We start from the raw sequence: 16,931 nt of genomic DNA on the forward strand, positions 1-16,931 counted from the left end.
GGACCCTGTTATTCCCTAAGACATGGCTTCCACGTGGTGCTCAAACAAGGCCTTTGCCCTTGCTGTTCCCTCCACCTGGAATATTCTTCCCCTTCCTTGACATTGCTCAGGTCTCTGCTCCTATGTCACCCTCTCAGAGAAGTCTTCCCTGACCACTTTCCCTAAAATAGCCACCCCTTCCTAGGTCCCTCAAAAGCATATCCTGCTTTGGATTTTTCCCTGTGGCAATATGCCCTATGAAGTTATTTTATTTGTTAACTCGTTTCTTGTCTGTTTTCCTTCGTTAGGGCGTTGGGGACCTTGTCTGGCTTGTTCCCAATGCCTGGAAGAGTGCCCGGCACACAGGATGAAGCCAACACGTGTGTTTTGAATGAATGTGTGCACACATGCATGAGCTGGCGGCAGTCGGGGTTGGGGTAAGCATGAAGGCCCAGCTCAGTTCTCTGCATGTGACCTCTCATCTTACGCAGATAAGAACCAGTTTGGTTTCTGCCTGCCTGAGTCACTCTCCTGGAAACGGGGCCTGCTTGGCATCACGTCAGCCATCAGCCGGCCCATGTCCTCATGCTGGCCAGCCCTCTGCAAGTATGTGGGAGGAGAGGCTGGGCTCCTCCTTGCACTCTCTGAGGTGTTCTGGAAGGAGGAGCAGCTCCACCCTGGGAGGGGCTGTGGCCCAGGTACTGCCTGGATGCTACTTACTTTATGGGCAGCAGCTCAGTCTAGAGTTAGAGTCTGGAAGACCTCGGAAGACCTCCTGTCCTATCAGGCCTCCCCATGGCTTTAGGTAAGCTCCTTCCACTCTTATTTTTCCACCTGAGAAATGAGAGAGGAAAATATCTACGATTGGTGTTTACCAAATGCTTTCAGGCTCTGGTGAACAAGCGTCCAGGAAAATGTCAAGCGCATGGGGCTGCAGGCCTGTCTGGGGGACCTGGGCACAGGGAGGCATCCGTGGGAGACCATGCAGGCACTCTGAGGCAGGGGCTGCAAGCCTAGTGCCTGCTGGAGCAGCAGGTGAACAGAGAGGGGTAACTGCTGTGACAAAAGTCATAGAGTCCTTGGAGTGTGGGGGTCATTTTCAACTGTTGATAGAATAGGGAAATTGGTGAAATAGCTCTGTTAAATGAGAGAAAGAACAGTGTGAACTTAATGAGAAATACTAATAGAATATGGCACTGAGCCACAAGGTCTGAGGGTTGATTGACAGGGAAGGGTGGGAACTGTGGAGAATTAAGGACTTGGCACTAGTCAGTTCCACCAGATAGTTGTCACAAGAGAATGCAGGCCCAGGTGGCCAGAACTTCTCACTTTTCCAGAAGAGTCAGATATTCTGATTTCGTTGCGTATAGTATTCTGATTAAATAAGACAATAAAGCAAGCAGATAAAATATTTAAATTATAAGCTGCCAGTTTGCAACCTCTGGTTAGGATTTGTGTGGCACAAAGGAAAAAACACTCAGGATCAGTGGTCTGTAGACTCTAATTTTAAGTTTCTAATTTAAAATAGGCCCCCGAGTCTGGGCGCAGTGGCTCATGTCTGTAATCCCAGCACTTTGGGAGGCCAAAGTGGGTGGATCACTTGAGGTCAAGAGTTCGAGACCCGCCTGGTCAATGTGGTGAAACCCCCATCTCTATTAAAAATACAAAAATTAGCTGGGCGTGGTGGTGCATACCTGCAATCTCAGCTACTTGGGTGGCTGAGGCAGGAGAATTGCTGGAACTCGGGAGGCGGAGGTTGCGGTGAACGGAGATCACACCACTCCACTCCAGTCTGGGCAACAGAGAGAAACACTCTGTCTTAAAAAAATAGATAAATAAAGATAAATAAAATAAAATAAAATTGGCCTCTAATGAGCAGGCCATTCTCCTTTCTGGGTCTTACTTTCCTTACTCTCCTTTCTGGGTATTAAGAGGAGGTCTAGAGGAAGCTGAACAACTCTTAGCTTGTAATAAGCACAATGGAAGTGTCAGCTCTTAATGTGTCATTGACACATTACAAGCTAGGCGCCGTGCTGAGCTCTTTACATGGGTTATCCCACTGAAACCTCTCAATAACCCTATGAGGAAGGACTATTATTGCTCACATTTTCAGAAGAGGAAATGGATATAGAGAGATTAGGTAATTTGCCCACGGCCAGACAGCTAGTATAAGAGGAGGAGGTGGGTTGACTGCAGACAGTCTGTCTTCAAACCACTACACTATGCTATGGGGGCACAGAGACTTAACGAAATCATGGAGAGGGGAATTGCTTTGTCAACCACAAGCAGTTATTCTGGGGGCAGCAGATCCTCCCCTGTCCCCCAGTGGGTACAATGGTCCCTGGTGGGTTGTGCTACAATGTTAGCCCATGGTCTTATGTGTTTTTCAAATATGTAAAGTAGGATGCTGGAACCATTCTTAGAACCAGATAGTGATACATTGTGAAGAAATAAATCTCTGTGCTTAAAACTGGTTCATCCCAAAATACTTTGAACTGACACACAATAGGTGCTAAATAAATGTGTGTGAACTTGAATTGGATTGAATTCGGGAAACAAGTGCAATAAGCTTAGTGAAGACGCCATGTTCCCTGGGCAGAGGAACCACATTCTCCATCTAAGTAAGGCCAGGAATATGGGAGGTATCAATGTTTGCCAAGCACAGAACAGGGTGCCAAGAAGAGAAAAGTTGAGGGGATTCATACTCTGACTGGAAACTGGAAGGGTGAGCACAGAGGGTAAAGGATAGAGATGGAACCATGTGCATACACTTTGTGTTACCTTGGACTAGTCATTCGTTTCTCTGGACCTCTGCTTTCTCTCTACACAATGGGGTCCCACCACTTCTCTCACAGCTGACTTGTATGAAGAAGGAGGTGGAGGAAGAGGAGAAGGTGAAGACAGTGCTGACTAAAAGGGTAAATCCTTTTTAGGATCCAAGTCTGAAAACAATCTTAGGCTACTAGCGATGAACAATATCTTGATTATGTAGTTGAAGGAAATTAAAGATGAATGTTTTAATAAATAATTAATCAGAATGAAAATGATTGATTACTAATATATCTGCTATAGTTTATTTTCCCAAGTGGCAGACTCACTAAGGTTTTTGAATACTCCTATGTGATTGCTCTGTGTATGTATGTATGTATGTATGTATGTATGTATGTATGTATGTATCTATCTATCTATCTATCTATCTATCTATCTATCTATCTATCTGTTGTCTAATAAAATGGATCACATCTCTGCTAATAAAAACAGACTACACTGGCAGGGTACAATTGCAATCATTAATTGTGCCTGCAATTTGCAGCAGCAGCCACCAGAGGTGCCAGTGCCCTTTAAGGGTTGATAATTTAGAATAACCCAATTATCTGAGTTTTTCAGGGACTGAGGGATTTGCCAAGGTGTAGAACTTTCAGTAATAAAGTCAAGAAAGTCCTAGACAAACCAAGATAATTGTCACTCTAGTCCACTTTACCAGGTAAAGCGCTTTCCCTGTAACCTGTGTAAGGTTTTAGAATCATTTCTTTCTATTACCAAAAATCCTCCCTGAATTTTCAAGCAATTATGAACTAAATAGTTACTCTATGAGATGGGAGTTCAGCCCAAAAGAAACACCATAGGAACAAATGTAATTCTTGCTTCTGTTAACCATGCAATGAAGCAGAGAGAAAAAACTCAGCAGCCTCTTTAGCAGGACTGCAGTGTAGGAAGAAATAACAAAACTGGGTTTCAATCCTGGCCTGTCCAGGATCTGGAGCAAGTGAGTTAATCTTTCTAAGCCTTGAGTTCTTCTTCTTCTTCTTTTTTTTTTTTTCAAAGTGAAAGCAAGTTTATTAAGAAAGTAAAGGAATAAAAGAACGGCCACTCCATAGACAGAGTAGCCTGAGCCTTGAGTTCTTCTGTAAAGTGACAATGAATTTGTACTCATTTTAAAAGTGGGTGTCAGTATGTCTGTCCACGTTGCACAGCTGTTATGTAGACAAAAGGAGATCTGTGTGAAAGCGTAACACAGAGCCTAAACTACAACAACTAAGCAACACAGTTGTCCCCTTCCCCATGGTGTCTGTTCTTCTCCATTTCCTCCTGCCTGCAGGGGGATTATAAAACTAATCATCAAAGCCAAGAAGGCAAGAGCAAACGTGTACCTCTGAAAACACAAGATAACTACATAGGTAATGACTTTCAGGGCAGATCCATAGCTAACCCATAAACTGCTGGGGCAAAAATCATCTTGGAAGGTTCTGAACCTCAGAAAGGATTCACATGAAGTTAACCATCTAGATCCAAGAGGAGAGTAGCTTCTTGTAGATAACAGTTGGCTTATATACCATGTCCTGATCCCCTTCATCATCCAGGAGAGAAGAGGTGCTCACTCTGATAGCAGCAAGCCTGGGGGCTGCAGCTTGGAGAGTAGAGGTACTCAGGCGGACAGATGTCTCCAAACCTGTCCTGCTGCCTTAGGGAGCTTCTAATAAGTTGACGGATATGGTTAAAATTAACTTGGTTACTTGGCAGGATTGGGTCAGTGGGGACTAACAAAAAGAAGACATCAGATTATACCCTGGGGGTTTGTATTTCTTGTGCTTCTTTCTCTTCTTTGTACTAAAGTTTTTACCCATGACTCGGAAAGAGCAACTGGAGTCTTTGCAGCATTATCTTAGCAAAAATTTACAAAGTTTGGAAAACAATATTGCTTATATTGTGTGGTGTGTCCTGTGACACTCAGGATTCAAGTGGTGGCTGAAACCACTAAATGTGAGATGAAGTCATTACAAGGCAGGGTGCACATCTGTCCACCCAAAGCTGGATGTCAACATTTCACAAATAGTGCTTGGGTGACACAAATGCAGCTCCAGGAGGTCCAGATGAAAATGTTTGTACTGAAATTTGTTAAAGCTTCCCGACAAACTGGATTTGTCAGTAAGGACTGTTTTCTGCAAGGGGGGGTGAAACTTGTGGGGTGAGCCATTTGGGCTGAGGAGGAGGGAAGTTGGAGCTAAGAAATGTGGAGACAATTTCCCTTTAGAAGGGCTGAATCTTCTTGCCTCTCTGGGGGTGCTGCAGCCCACAGGATCCAATTGTGTATATGTCTCCCCAGCTCCCCATTCAGTGATATCACGTCAGTAGCTTGAAATTATCCGTGGTAGGCGTATTATGTCATGGAAATTGGCAAATGGAAACTTTTCTTGGAGATTCAATTGTTAAACATTTACCAGCGCACCACTGCTCTGCCTTCGGGGTCAATGACCCCATCCAAGTTTAATCCATCTGTCCACTGTCTCCAACATGATCTTAATAAAATACACCTGACAACATTACCCTCTTATTAAGTTTTTTAAAAGGTAAGTTTCCAGCTCATTGGGGTGGCATTAAAGGCCATTCCTTCTCTGGACCTCACCCAACTTTTCAAATCACTTTTCCTACCCCTACCTCTAAATGCCACTCAAACTCCAGCCGTCCTGAATAATAAGATTTTTAAAAAGTAGATTATGGGTCGGGCACAGTGGCTCATGCCCGTAATCCCAGCACTTTGGGAGGCCAAGATGGGTGGATCACCTGAGGTCGGGAGTTCGAGACCAGCATGACCAACGTGGTGAATCCCTGTCTCCACTAAAAATACAAATTAGCGGGGGGATGGTGGCACATGCCTGTAATCCCAGCTATGTGGGAGGTTGAGGCAGGAGAATTGCTTGAACCCGGAGGCAGAGGTTGCAGGGAGCTGAGATTGCTCCATTGCACTCCAGCCTGGGCAACAAGAGCGAAACTCCATCTCAAAAAAAAACAAAACAAAACAGTAGATTACATCAGATACCTCTGGCCTAGGTTGTTTATGACCACCTCTACTGCTATGAATAACTAGAAAAGCTAGACAAAACATATTTCCAAAAGATCTCTTTGGAGGCATCAGAGAATGGCCAAGGCTGTAAGGAACTGTCTGAGCCCAGTGAGGTAGAGCCCAGCACTGGCACTCTTTACTCGTGGGCACATGTGCTGGTTTCAAAAACTTCAGCTGAGATTTTAAGCATTCACGGAACTTGGTGGGGGAGATAAAATTTGTACCTTATATCCTACCTACAAGGAGGGTCCCTGATAATTCCCACCCAATTTGGAAATCTGGGTCAGCCTTCACAGGTACTGAAGCCCTCCTCTGAATGATCTCAAGTCCTGCTAGGGTAGAGGTTACCTGCTTTTGAAAGGCTCCTGGCCTACCTGACCTGTCCAGCGGCAGCAAAAGTGAACCATCTCAGGGTACAGATAACAATCATCCAGAGCCTTGAATGACCTCTACAGTGTTTAATATATAGTATTCAGCAGTCATTAAAAAGGAATGAGGCACATGCAAGAAGACCTGTGTATCAGGGAGAAACAGGCAATAAATGGAGATCCAGCAGGGATTCAAATCATGGATTTGAATCGGGGCAGACTTTGAAAGAACTATGGAGAATATACTCAAAGATTTAAAACACAAGATTGGAATTTTTGGCAGAGAACTAACAACTACACAAAAAAGGAACCAAATGGAAATCCTAGAACTGAAAGATGCAATTAACCAATGTTGAGAAATAGCCAACACCTATTGAACACTTCCCACGTGGGTGGCTGTGCTAAACGCTTTACAAGCATCAACACAAGATGTGTCTCCTTGCAGCAGTGCAGTGTCCCTCCTAAGACATGGAAAACCTGGTTTCCCTATCTCTCTGCTTCACCAAAACCCCTTTACATGGGGCTTAGACGCTCCTGTTGTCTCTAGCGTCTGGTAGCACAGGGCTCAGCACATAGAAGGCACTAGATACAATTGTGATGACCAGGAACTCCGGTGAAAGCTGTGGGTGCTGACTGGGAAGGCATAGTCCTTTATGTGCTGTGGTCTTAAAGCTTCATCTAGGAAGCAGAACTGGGGGGGTGCTGAGGACCCAGAACCGAGAATAAGATTAGTCAGAGATTTCCTGTGGGCAGAAATCATAAGGACGCCAACTGTTTGGGTGAGATAACATGAAACCAAGAGTGGACTTGTGGCCAGAAGCGTGAGGAAGAGGGAGAGAGCTTCCCCTGTCCCCTTTCTTCCTCTCCCTAAGCCACAGTGATTGACAGCCCCCTCCTTTGGAGTCAGAGCAGGCTGGAGACTGGACTGGGAAAGGAGGATGGGTCAGGATACAGAGCAGGAAGGCTGGGAGTGCACGGCAGGACCAAGGGGCTGGGGCGTTCACTGGACCTGATCTCTCCCACTTTACCCGGGGTAAAGAAGCGTACACAAAAGCCACGGTGTGAGTATTCCCCAAGTGCCAGGGTCAAGGCATGATTCATCACGTGCAGCATTTCATTCAATCTGTATAGTAACTGATGACGTGGCTTCTATTATTAACTCTATCAGATAATGAAACTGAGACCAAGACAGTCTCTGTACATTGTGTGGGGGTGGCCCAGCTCGGAAATGACACAGGGGGATTCAGACCTAGACTCCATAACTCCTGCCCCAGGGACCACCCCCATCCTCACCCTCTGCATATCGAGAAAGGGCAGGCTGGGCCACTTCTCAGGACACAGTGGGGAAATGACACAGAGCAGGAGCCCCGAGCATCTTTTCTCCAGGAGAATACTCTTTCAATGCAGACTGGGGTCAGAGAAACATTTACCTAGGAGCCACACTGTGGGTGGGGCTTTTACTTGAAATGCCGTCTGAGGGCAGTGGCCAGGATGGAACTCTCCACCATACCTTGGCAAGCCACTTCTCTTCCGCAATCTGTAAGGACATTTTTTGAGAGAATTACGGCTTTCCAATTCCAGAGGACTGAAGACAGACAGATAGGAGAGAACCTATCCCAGTCAGGTGCTAGCTGCCTTCTCTTTCAGAGGGTGTGATGATAAAGTGATACACTTGATGATTGACAAATGCTTCGGAAATTTTCAACCCTAATATTCAACACACTCTGGAAGTGGCAAATAAGTAGACAGGTTCATGTACATCACCTCCTTCAGCTAGTCCTCACAAAAACAATCAGATGAACAAAACAAAATGCTTCTTTGGCCCTCAAAGGAAGACACTATTTCTCGAACATATGTCAAAAAGGATGGGTGACTCACTCAAGGCCACACAGCTTGTGAGGACCGTACAGGAATACAGACATGCCATTTTGCCTAAAAAACCCATCACCCAGGGAGTTGACACAATTTTGCAGAAATGTTCTATTTTCTCTGAAGGATGCATTCTTTAAACCTTTGGGAAATTCATTCATAGCCTTCCACCTTTGCAGGATTAACTCTTTGGACACAAAGTGTTTGATTCTGATTTATTGGTTGGAAGATTTGTTGGTTGAGAGAAAGATTCTGATTTGTTGGTTGAAAATAGTCAGACTCATCGAGATCAACTGCTGTAGTAGTAAACATTTTGACATTTTGTCTGTATTCTTGTACTGTCCTCACAAGCTGCATGACCTTGAGTGAGTCACTCATAGTTTTTGTTTTTGCTCTTGTTTTGGAGATGGAGTCTTACTCTGTTACCTAGGATCATGTTGTTGGAGTGCAATGGCATGATCTTGGCTCACTGCAACCTCCACCTCCTGGGTTCAAGTGATTCTCCTGCCTCAGCCTCCCGAGTAGATGGGATTGCAGGTGCACGCCACCACCCCCTGCTAATTTTTGCATTTTTAGTAGAGATGGAGTTTCACCATGTTGGCCAGGTTGGTCTTGAACTCCTGACCTCAGGTGATCCACCCACCTCGTCCTTCCAAAGTGCTGGGATTACAGGCGTGAGCCACCGTGCCCAGCCCACCCATTCTTTTTGAAACATGTTTGAGAAATAGTGTCTTCCTTTGAGGGCCAAGGAGACATTTTGTTAGTTCATTTGTTTGTTTTTGTGAGGACTAGCTGAAGGAGGTGATGTATATTAACCTGCCTACTTATTTGCCACTTCCCAAAGTGTGTTAAGTATTAGAGTTTAAAGTTTCTGAAGCATTTGTTAATAATCAAGTGCCCGGGGCTGGAGGTCAGAAGACCTGGATTTCTCTGCACGCCTTTGCCATCAGCAAGCTGTGTGACCTTGGACAGATCGCTTTTTTGTCTGAGTCTTTTCTGAGTCTTCTTGAAAATAATGCCAGGTTGGGACAGGATGATTGCCAAGCTCCCGTCCAGCTCTAAAACATTGCAACCTATACTTCTGCGCCAGCACTGTCCATCCCGTAGATCATGCAGAAATTCTCTTCAACTTTTTCCTACCCATAAAATAGGAGCATGCTTACCTTTTTCCTGTCTAGAATATTGTAAGGAAGGAAGTTAATGTGCATCAGAACCCATTATGGGCCAGAAGTTCTCCTCTTCCTCCCTACACTTGCTTCCTCTCTCCCTCCCTCCCTCTTTCCCTTCCTTCCTTCCATCCATCTGTGAAAAAGACACGACCACCCTCATTCTGAGAGTGAAGAAACAGAGGCTCAACTAATGAAATGATTTGTTCGAGGTCACACGGGTGGCACATGGCAAGTGGCAGAGGTTGAATTTAGACCCATTCCTGTCCAAATGCTGAGTTTATGTCATCGTCCCAAGACCATAACTTTAAAGACGTAAGATAGTGGGAAAATAGTTGATTTTAAAGCACCTCTCAGAAGGACTCACTTTACATCAGGGGTCAGCAGATGCAGGCCAAATCCGGTCCATCCCCTGCTTTTGCAAATACAGTTGTATTGGAACACAGCTAGGCTTGTTGATTTATGGATTGCCAATGTCCTTTTGTGAAACAGACAACTGAGCTGAGTAATCGTGGCCCACAGAACCTAAAATATTTACTCTCTCGTCCTTTACAGAATGTTTGCCAATCTATGGTCTGGAGTCCAAGGCTGTCCATCCTTCAAAGAACACAAAGTGACATGAGACTGTCCCATGTGCAGGGAGCCCTTTCATTTTATTATGAAAAAAGGGCCTTTCTGCTCAAATCTGTTTTTTAAAAAGTCAACAAACAGACTCCGGGTACCTGTCAGGCACAGTAGGGAGTTTGGTTTCCATTGTGCTCTTCTTCCCAGGAACTCAATGAAGGGGAAATAGAAATCTCAATTTTGGGGAAATTGCACAGGGGAAAAAGGGGAGGGAATCAGTTACAACACTCCATTGCGACACTTAGCGGGGTTGAAAGTGACAACAGCAAGGGTTTCTCTTTTTGGAAATGTGAGGAGGGTATTTCCGCTTCTCAGAGTGGGGCAGGGTGGCAGACGCCTAGCTTGGGTGAGTGACTATTTCTTTATAAACCGCAACTCTGGGCCCACAATGGCAGTCCACTGTCTTGCTGCAGTCACAGAATGGAAATCTGCAGGGGCCTTGGCAGTCACCTAATCTGTCTCCTCCTCTTCCTGTTCCATTCAGAGACCGTCGGCCGGCCCTCTGGGAGAAAACCCAGCAAGATGCAAGCCTTCAGGTAAGGCTACCCCAAGGAGGAGGAGGTGAGGGTGGATTAGCTGGAGACTGGAAACATATCACAGCTGCTGGGGGCTGCCAGGCCCTACAGGGCCTGAGAACTGGGTTTGGGCTGGAGAGGATGTCCATTATTCAAGAAAGAGGCTGTTACGTGCATGGGCTTCAGGACTTGTATTTCAAAATATCGCAGATGTGGATGGTACGACCGGAGGGCTGTCTTACTTTCCCAGAGACTCAGCAACCCAGTGAGTAATAGATGCATGCCAAGGAGTGCGGCTGCGATTCAGGCCCAGCTGAATGTGCTGACAGAGAAGCAGAGAGGGGCACCAGGGCACAGCCTGAAGGCCCAGACTGATACGAGCAATGCCTGTCTGTGCTGACACGTCAGAGGGTCCCACTCTCCAGGGGCCTTGGTTTCCCCACCTGTGACATCTGTGACATGAGATTCACGATAATTCCTTGTGTGCCTTACCGGGTTGTTGTGAAAGTTAAATGCACAGATAATAGCATAACAGGATTCTGTGCATTGTAAAATGCCTGAAAATCACTGTGATTTGAAAATGGAATCAGGGCTTTGTGAGACCGTCCCTATTGTAAAGATGTGATGCTGACAGAAATGACAGGACTGCTTGTACATGCCCTCTGCTGCGTGACATTCCAGCAGTGAAATCATGTTCGGGTGACTTCTCCCCCAGTCTGACCTTTATGTTTGTCTGGGTTGAGGCTGCAAGTCAGGTTCTGTGGGCATATGAGTGACAAGTCTCTCCCTTCCAGATATGGGGACTGTCTGCTTCCCCAGGTTGCCTCTGCCTGCTCTGATCAGCTAGAAGCTCCAGGAGATCCCCCTGGAGGCCCCAGCAGGCAATGTCTAATCCCTCCAGATTGAGGCTAAATCTAGAAACTAGGATAATCACAAACAGGCCAATGCTGCCATATGCAAAGCACTTTGGTTTGCCCGGCCACTCCTCGTTGAGCGTGTGGGCTCTTCAGAGCCACCTGATGAGGAGGGTAGAGTTAGCCACACTTCACAGGTGAGGATATGAGGCACAGGTCCCAGGACATGCTGGCTGTGGCTCTGTTTATTACATCTCACAGCTTTGAGTCCTGCTCTCAACCAGAGAGGCTCTTTACCAAGAAGAAAGGATTGGGACCCAGAAGCAAGCCACTGGCTGAGGTAGGGAGGAAGCCTGCTTGTTCCCAAGGGCAGCTGCTCCTGCAGGACTCTGAGCAGGTCACCAGCTAATGGAGGAAAGGCTCTAGGGACAGACCTTCCTGGTCTAAGGCTCAGAGTGAGTTAGCTGCAAGGTGTTCTGTCTCTTGAAACTTCTAACTAGGTGCTGTGGTAGCCACTAGTCTCAGGTGGCTATTTAAATGTATACTTAATTGAATGAAAAGAGAAGAAAATTTAAAATCGAGACCCTTGGTTACACTATCCACATTGCAAGAGCTCAACAGCCACACGTGGTTAGCAGCCACCCTATTGGGCAGTGCAGCTATAGAACATTTTTGCATCCCAGAAAGTTTGTTTGGATGTTGCTGCTCTGCAGTGTGCTTTGCTGAAACAGAAGTGCCTGCCCTGGGAATCTAAGATGGGAAGCAAGCGAGGAGGGGAGTCAAATGTGGGCTCACAGCTCACCAGCTGTGAGGGTTGGGCCTGCCTCTTAACCAGTGTCAGCCTCAGTCTTCTCATCCATGCATGCCATGGGTATACTAATATACCATACCCCGGGAAGAGCTGGATGCAAATTTAACAAGTTCTGGGGGACACGGGAAGGTGCTAAGCACAAGGCTGGGCCCATGGCAGCTGTGCACTACAGCTGAGTCCTTTTCCTTTTCAGAATCTGGGATGTTAACCAGAAGACCTTCTACCTGAGGAACAACCAACTAGTGGCTGGATACTTGCAAGGACCAAATGTCAATTTAGAAGGTGAGCGCTTGCCAGGAAAGCCAATGTGTGTGGGCGCTGGGTCACCTTGCCCCTCTGTCTGCAGCAGCATGGCCTGCCTGCACAAACACTAGGTGCAACGTCCTAATCCTCATTGGGTGTTTGTACTCAAGTTTGAACCTGGGAGGGCCTGGCTACTAAAGGGCACATATGAGGGCAGCCTGAAGAGGGCATGGAGAGGTAGAGTCTAGGTCAGGGGTCAGTGACTATAGGCACAGTGATCCCAGGGCCACAGCTGGGAGGGGCAAATACCAGAAGGCAAGGTTGACAGTTCCCTTCCTCCAGTGCCTATTAAGCCTCCATGTTCCTATATTGTTCAAACCCTAACTCAATCCCAAATTAATCCACCATGTATAAGGCTGGGCTATGTCTCTTATTCCTGGACACTATACTCAGCCATATTCTGGTCCATGTATTAAACAAGATGGATGAACTTGAAGAAGCTTCACCCACTCTGTTCCTCAGCTTTCCCTTCAGTGGGATGATGTCAGTTGGATGACGGGAAGTGCGATTCTTTTAGTTCCAACCTTCTAGGATGTTTTCACTCCCCTGTTTGGTGTTGTAGGATGGTATTACCTCCACCTTCCCACTTTCCCTATTCCCTCGTTCTGTCTCCCCTGCCTCACTCTGAAAGTGGATGAGACCCACCTTTCCTGTCCTGGTAGTTCTCCTAATGAACACACTGAAGCACAAGGAGGCTGAGATTTTTGTTGCTACATGAGAGCATGGAGGCCTTTTAGGGAAAGAGGAGGTTCAGAGACCCCCAGGCTGCTGTGGAGCCCCACTCATGGCCTTGCGCCATTTTCCCTGCCCCTCAGCAACACACCTATTGACCTGGAGCACGGGTATCCTGGAGAAAGTGAGGAAAAGATGGAAATCATGTGGAACAACATCCAGGAGACTCAGGCCTCTAGGAGTAACTGGATAGTGTGCTTGGTTTAATCTTCTGTTTAGATGCAGACCAGGAAGATGAGACCTCTCTGCCCTTCTGACCTTGGGATTTTAGTTTTGTGGGACCAGGGGAGACAGAAAAATACCCAGGGTCTCTTCATTATTGCTGCCTCCTCTTCTATTAACCTGACCCTCCCCTCTGCTCTTCCCCAGAAAAGATAGATGTGGTACCCATTGAGCCTCATGCTCTGTTCTTGGGAATCCATGGAGGGAAGATGTGCCTGTCCTGTGTCAAGTCTGGTGATGAGACCAGACTCCAGCTGGAGGTAAAAACTTGTTTTGGATATCAAATCACCCCAAAATCCAGTGGCTTGAAAAACCAAAATTTATTCTTACGATTCTATGGCTTGAACAGGATTAGCTGGGTAGTTAGTTCTGTTCTACGTGGTGGAACACACTGGGCTCACTTTGGCAGTTGCATTCAGCAGAGTGCCTGGCTTGCGCTGGGCATCTGAGATGGTCCCTCATTCTCCAGGCTCTCTTTCCCTGTGATCTCTCAGTGTTTAAGAGTCAGCTTGAGCTTCCTTACAGCATGGCGGCTGACTTCAAAAGGGATTATTCCAAAAAGACAAGTCTCAACATGCAGGTGCTTATTATAACTTCTGCTTACATCATCCTATTGGCCAAAGCCACTCACGTGGCTAAGTCTAGCCCCTTGTGAGAGGGGACTGCATAGGAATCTGCGCCAGGAGGCACAGGCACTGGAGCCCACCACTCTAATGGTCTCCCACAGGACCCGAATCTCTGTGTGCTACTCCCTTGCTCAAAGGCCACCAACCCATTCGGATCTGCCCTCTTCTAGCAAAGCCCATCCTCAGGACCTTTCTCTTCCAATCCTTATCGACTCATATTGATTAGTTGGTGCCCCACCCAGAGCCCTGTGCTCCTTGATCTCATGTAATTTTAGTGGGTTTCCCAGCCCTGGGAAAACATGGCTTTGTCTCAGGGGCTTGCTGGATGCAACCTTAACCTCAATGTGAGTGGCCATACTGTGGCACTATCACATCCCTTACCAGTAGACAGGGACACTGTTCTGGAGGGTGACTGCCTGTTCTGTGAGGAGTGGGGATGGCTAGGATATTGCATGGAACACACCACCACCTCATCTCCTCAGAGCTCAAACCCTGACAGAACACCAGCTCTACAGGCCTTGGCTTCTGCTGATGGTGCTGTGTATTTATGAGACTTACTGGTCCGAGGCCAGAGTGGCCAGATTTCCCAAAATCAAGGTGTGACAGTGGGACAGCCTCTTTGTGTCTTTGCTGTCCTAAGAAACCTGGACCAGGCCAGGTGCGGTGGCTCACGCCTGTAATCCCAGCACTTTGAGAGGCCGAGGTGGGCAGATCACGAGGTCAGGAGTTTGAAACCAGCCTGGCCAACATGGTGAAACCCTGTCTCTACTAAAAATACAAAACATTAGATGAGTGTGGTGGTCCATGCCTGTAATCCCAGCTACTTGGGAGGCTGAGGCAGGAGAATCGAACCTAGGAGGTGGAGGTTGCAGTGAGCTGAGATTGCACTCCAGCCTGGGGGACAGAGCAAGACTCCGTCTGGGGAAAATAAATAAATAAATAAATAAACCTGGGTCCCAGAGTCCCACAGAGTGGCAGACAAGAGCCCCTGGGGGCTTTTACCGTACAGCATTTCCCCTGTACTAACTCTGGGCTGTCCAGAGGGCCATGTCATGGTGTGGAGTGGAGAGGGAGGCAGCACAGGACTTCCTAGGCCTCAGTTCTCACCTACCCATCTTTTGATTTCCAGGCAGTTAACATCACTGACCTGAGCAAGAACAGAAAACAGGACAAGCGCTTCGCCTTCGTCCGCTCAGACAGCGGCCCCACCACCAGTTTCGAGTCTGCCGCCTGCCCGGGCTGGTTCCTCTGCACAGCAATGGAAGCAGACCAGCCCGTCAGTCTCACCAATATGCCTGACAAGGGTGTCATGGTCACCAAATTCTACTTCCAGGAGGATGAGTAGTACTGCCCAGGCCTGCCTGTTCCCATTCTGGCATGGCAAGGACTGCAGGGACTGCCAGTCCCCCTGCCCCAGGGCTCCCGACTATGGGGGCACTGAGGACAAGCCATTGAGGGGTGGATCCTCAGAAGGAGTCACAAGAACCTGGTCACAGGATTCTGCCTCCTCTTCAACTGACCAGCCTCCATGCTGCCTCCAGAATGGTCTTTCTAATGTGTGAATCAGAGCACAGCAGCCCCTGCGCAAAGCCCTTCCGCGTCTCCTCTGCATTCGGGATCAAACCCCGACCACCTGCCCAGCCTGCTCTCCTCTCCCCACTGCCTCCTCCATCCTCATTCCACGTTCCCATGCCCCAGATACATCAGGCCCCTTGATGACCCCCCACCAAGTGGCTCCCACACCCTGTTTTACAAACAAATGCCAGTCCGTGAGGAAGGTTTTTAAGAGTTTGTGGAGAATGAAAATTAAGGATTTCCTGATTTCTTTTTTAGTCCACGTGAAGGAGAGCACTTCATTTGGAGATTATGTTCTTTTGGGAGAGGCTGGGGGCTTAAAATAGTCCTGCATTTGTGAAATGATGGTGAAAGTAAATGGTAGCTTTCCCATTTTTTTTCTTCTTTTTTGTGATGTCCCAATTTGTAAAAATTAAAAGTTATGGTACTATGTTGGTCCTATAATTTTTTTTTCCTTTTAAAACACTTCCATAATCTGGACTGTTCCATAAGCAGTCCAGGCACTGCTGCCCAGGCTCCGAGCTCCATCTCCACTCCAGATTTTTTACAGCTACCTGCAGTACTTTACCTCCTATCAGAAGTTTCTCAGCTCCTAAGGCTCCGAGCAAATGTGGCTCCTGGGGGTTCCTTCCTCCTCTGCTGAAGGAAAGAATTGCTCCTTGACATTGTAGAGTTTCTGGCACTTGGAGACGTGTATGAAAGATGACTGTGCCTCTGCCTGTCTCCCCCACCAGGCTGGGAGCTCTTCAGAGCAGGAAAAAAGACTCGTATATGCAGGGCCGAGCACCTAGCCTGGCTCGGCAGGTACTCAGCGAATGAGTGCTGTATATGTTGGCTGCAAAGATCCCTACTTCCTGTCACTTCAGCTCTGTTTTACAATAAAATATTGAAAATGCCTATATTGTTGACTATGTCCTTGGTCTTGACAGGCTTTGAGTATAGAGTGCTGGGGAAATTGAAAGACCAAGGTGTCTTTTGCACCCCAGAGGCTGGGGCCTGGCTGCCTCTTCTCTGAGAGTTCCTTTCTTCCTTCAGTCTTCCTTTCCCTGGATAATATGAGAGCAAATCTGTCTGCAAAAAAGATGCGGGGCAGCACTGTCCACAATAGCCTCTACTGGAAACAACCCAAGCACCCATCACAGAATGAATTCGTACATCATCTATCTGCACACAACACAATGCTCCTTGGCAAAGAAAATGAATGAATTACAACCAGCTGCACCTCACAAGACAGATGAACCTTACAAACATATTGTGGGTACAAGAATCACAAAAGCATGCATACAGTGTGATTCCATTTATACAAAGTTCAAAATGGGCAACATGGGGCTGTTGTGTGGAGGGCTGTGGGAACTGGTGATGCAGAGAGAAGCAAGGCCATGCTCTCTCTGAAGGCCCAGTGAAATTTGGCCCCTGGGAGACACAGTGGCGGGCAGCAGCACCTG

At 47.2% G+C, this 16,931-nt stretch overlaps 1 protein-coding gene across 3 annotated transcripts; it reads left to right on the forward strand.

The window, feature by feature from the left end:
- Positions 1-607: 607 nt before the first annotated feature.
- On the forward strand, positions 608-16,385 carry IL1RN (interleukin 1 receptor antagonist). Of its 3 annotated transcripts, none has more exons than XM_015113137.3 (5): positions 608-784; positions 10,333-10,384; positions 12,222-12,310; positions 13,433-13,545; positions 15,041-16,385. In XM_015113137.3, exons 1-5 carry the CDS (start codon positions 775-777, stop codon positions 15,254-15,256), a joined length of 480 nt encoding a protein of 159 aa, XP_014968623.1. In that variant the 5' UTR covers positions 608-774; the 3' UTR covers positions 15,257-16,385. The 3 variants fall into 3 exon arrangements, with proteins under 3 accessions (XP_014968623.1, XP_014968624.1, XP_001091833.1); XM_015113138.3 differs by lacking the exon at positions 608-784 and adding an exon at positions 10,084-10,194; XM_001091833.5 differs by lacking the exon at positions 608-784 and having other exon boundaries at positions 10,242-10,384.
- Positions 16,386-16,931: the final 546 nt, after the last annotated feature.

This window comes from Macaca mulatta, chromosome 13, assembly GCF_049350105.2.
Source record: "Macaca mulatta isolate MMU2019108-1 chromosome 13, T2T-MMU8v2.0, whole genome shotgun sequence".
NCBI lineage: Eukaryota > Metazoa > Chordata > Mammalia > Primates > Cercopithecidae > Macaca > Macaca mulatta.

Coding starts and splice junctions, on each gene's coding strand:
- IL1RN (XM_001091833.5), top strand. CDS start 10,269: ATGGAAATCTGCAGGGGCCTTGGCAGTCACCTAATCTGTCTCCTCCTC. Junction 12,311..13,432: donor ACCAAATGTCAATTTAGAAG/GTGAGCGCTTGC, acceptor GCTCTTCCCCAG/AAAAGATAGATGTGGTACCC. Junction 13,546..15,040: donor AGACCAGACTCCAGCTGGAG/GTAAAAACTTGT, acceptor TTTGATTTCCAG/GCAGTTAACATCACTGACCT.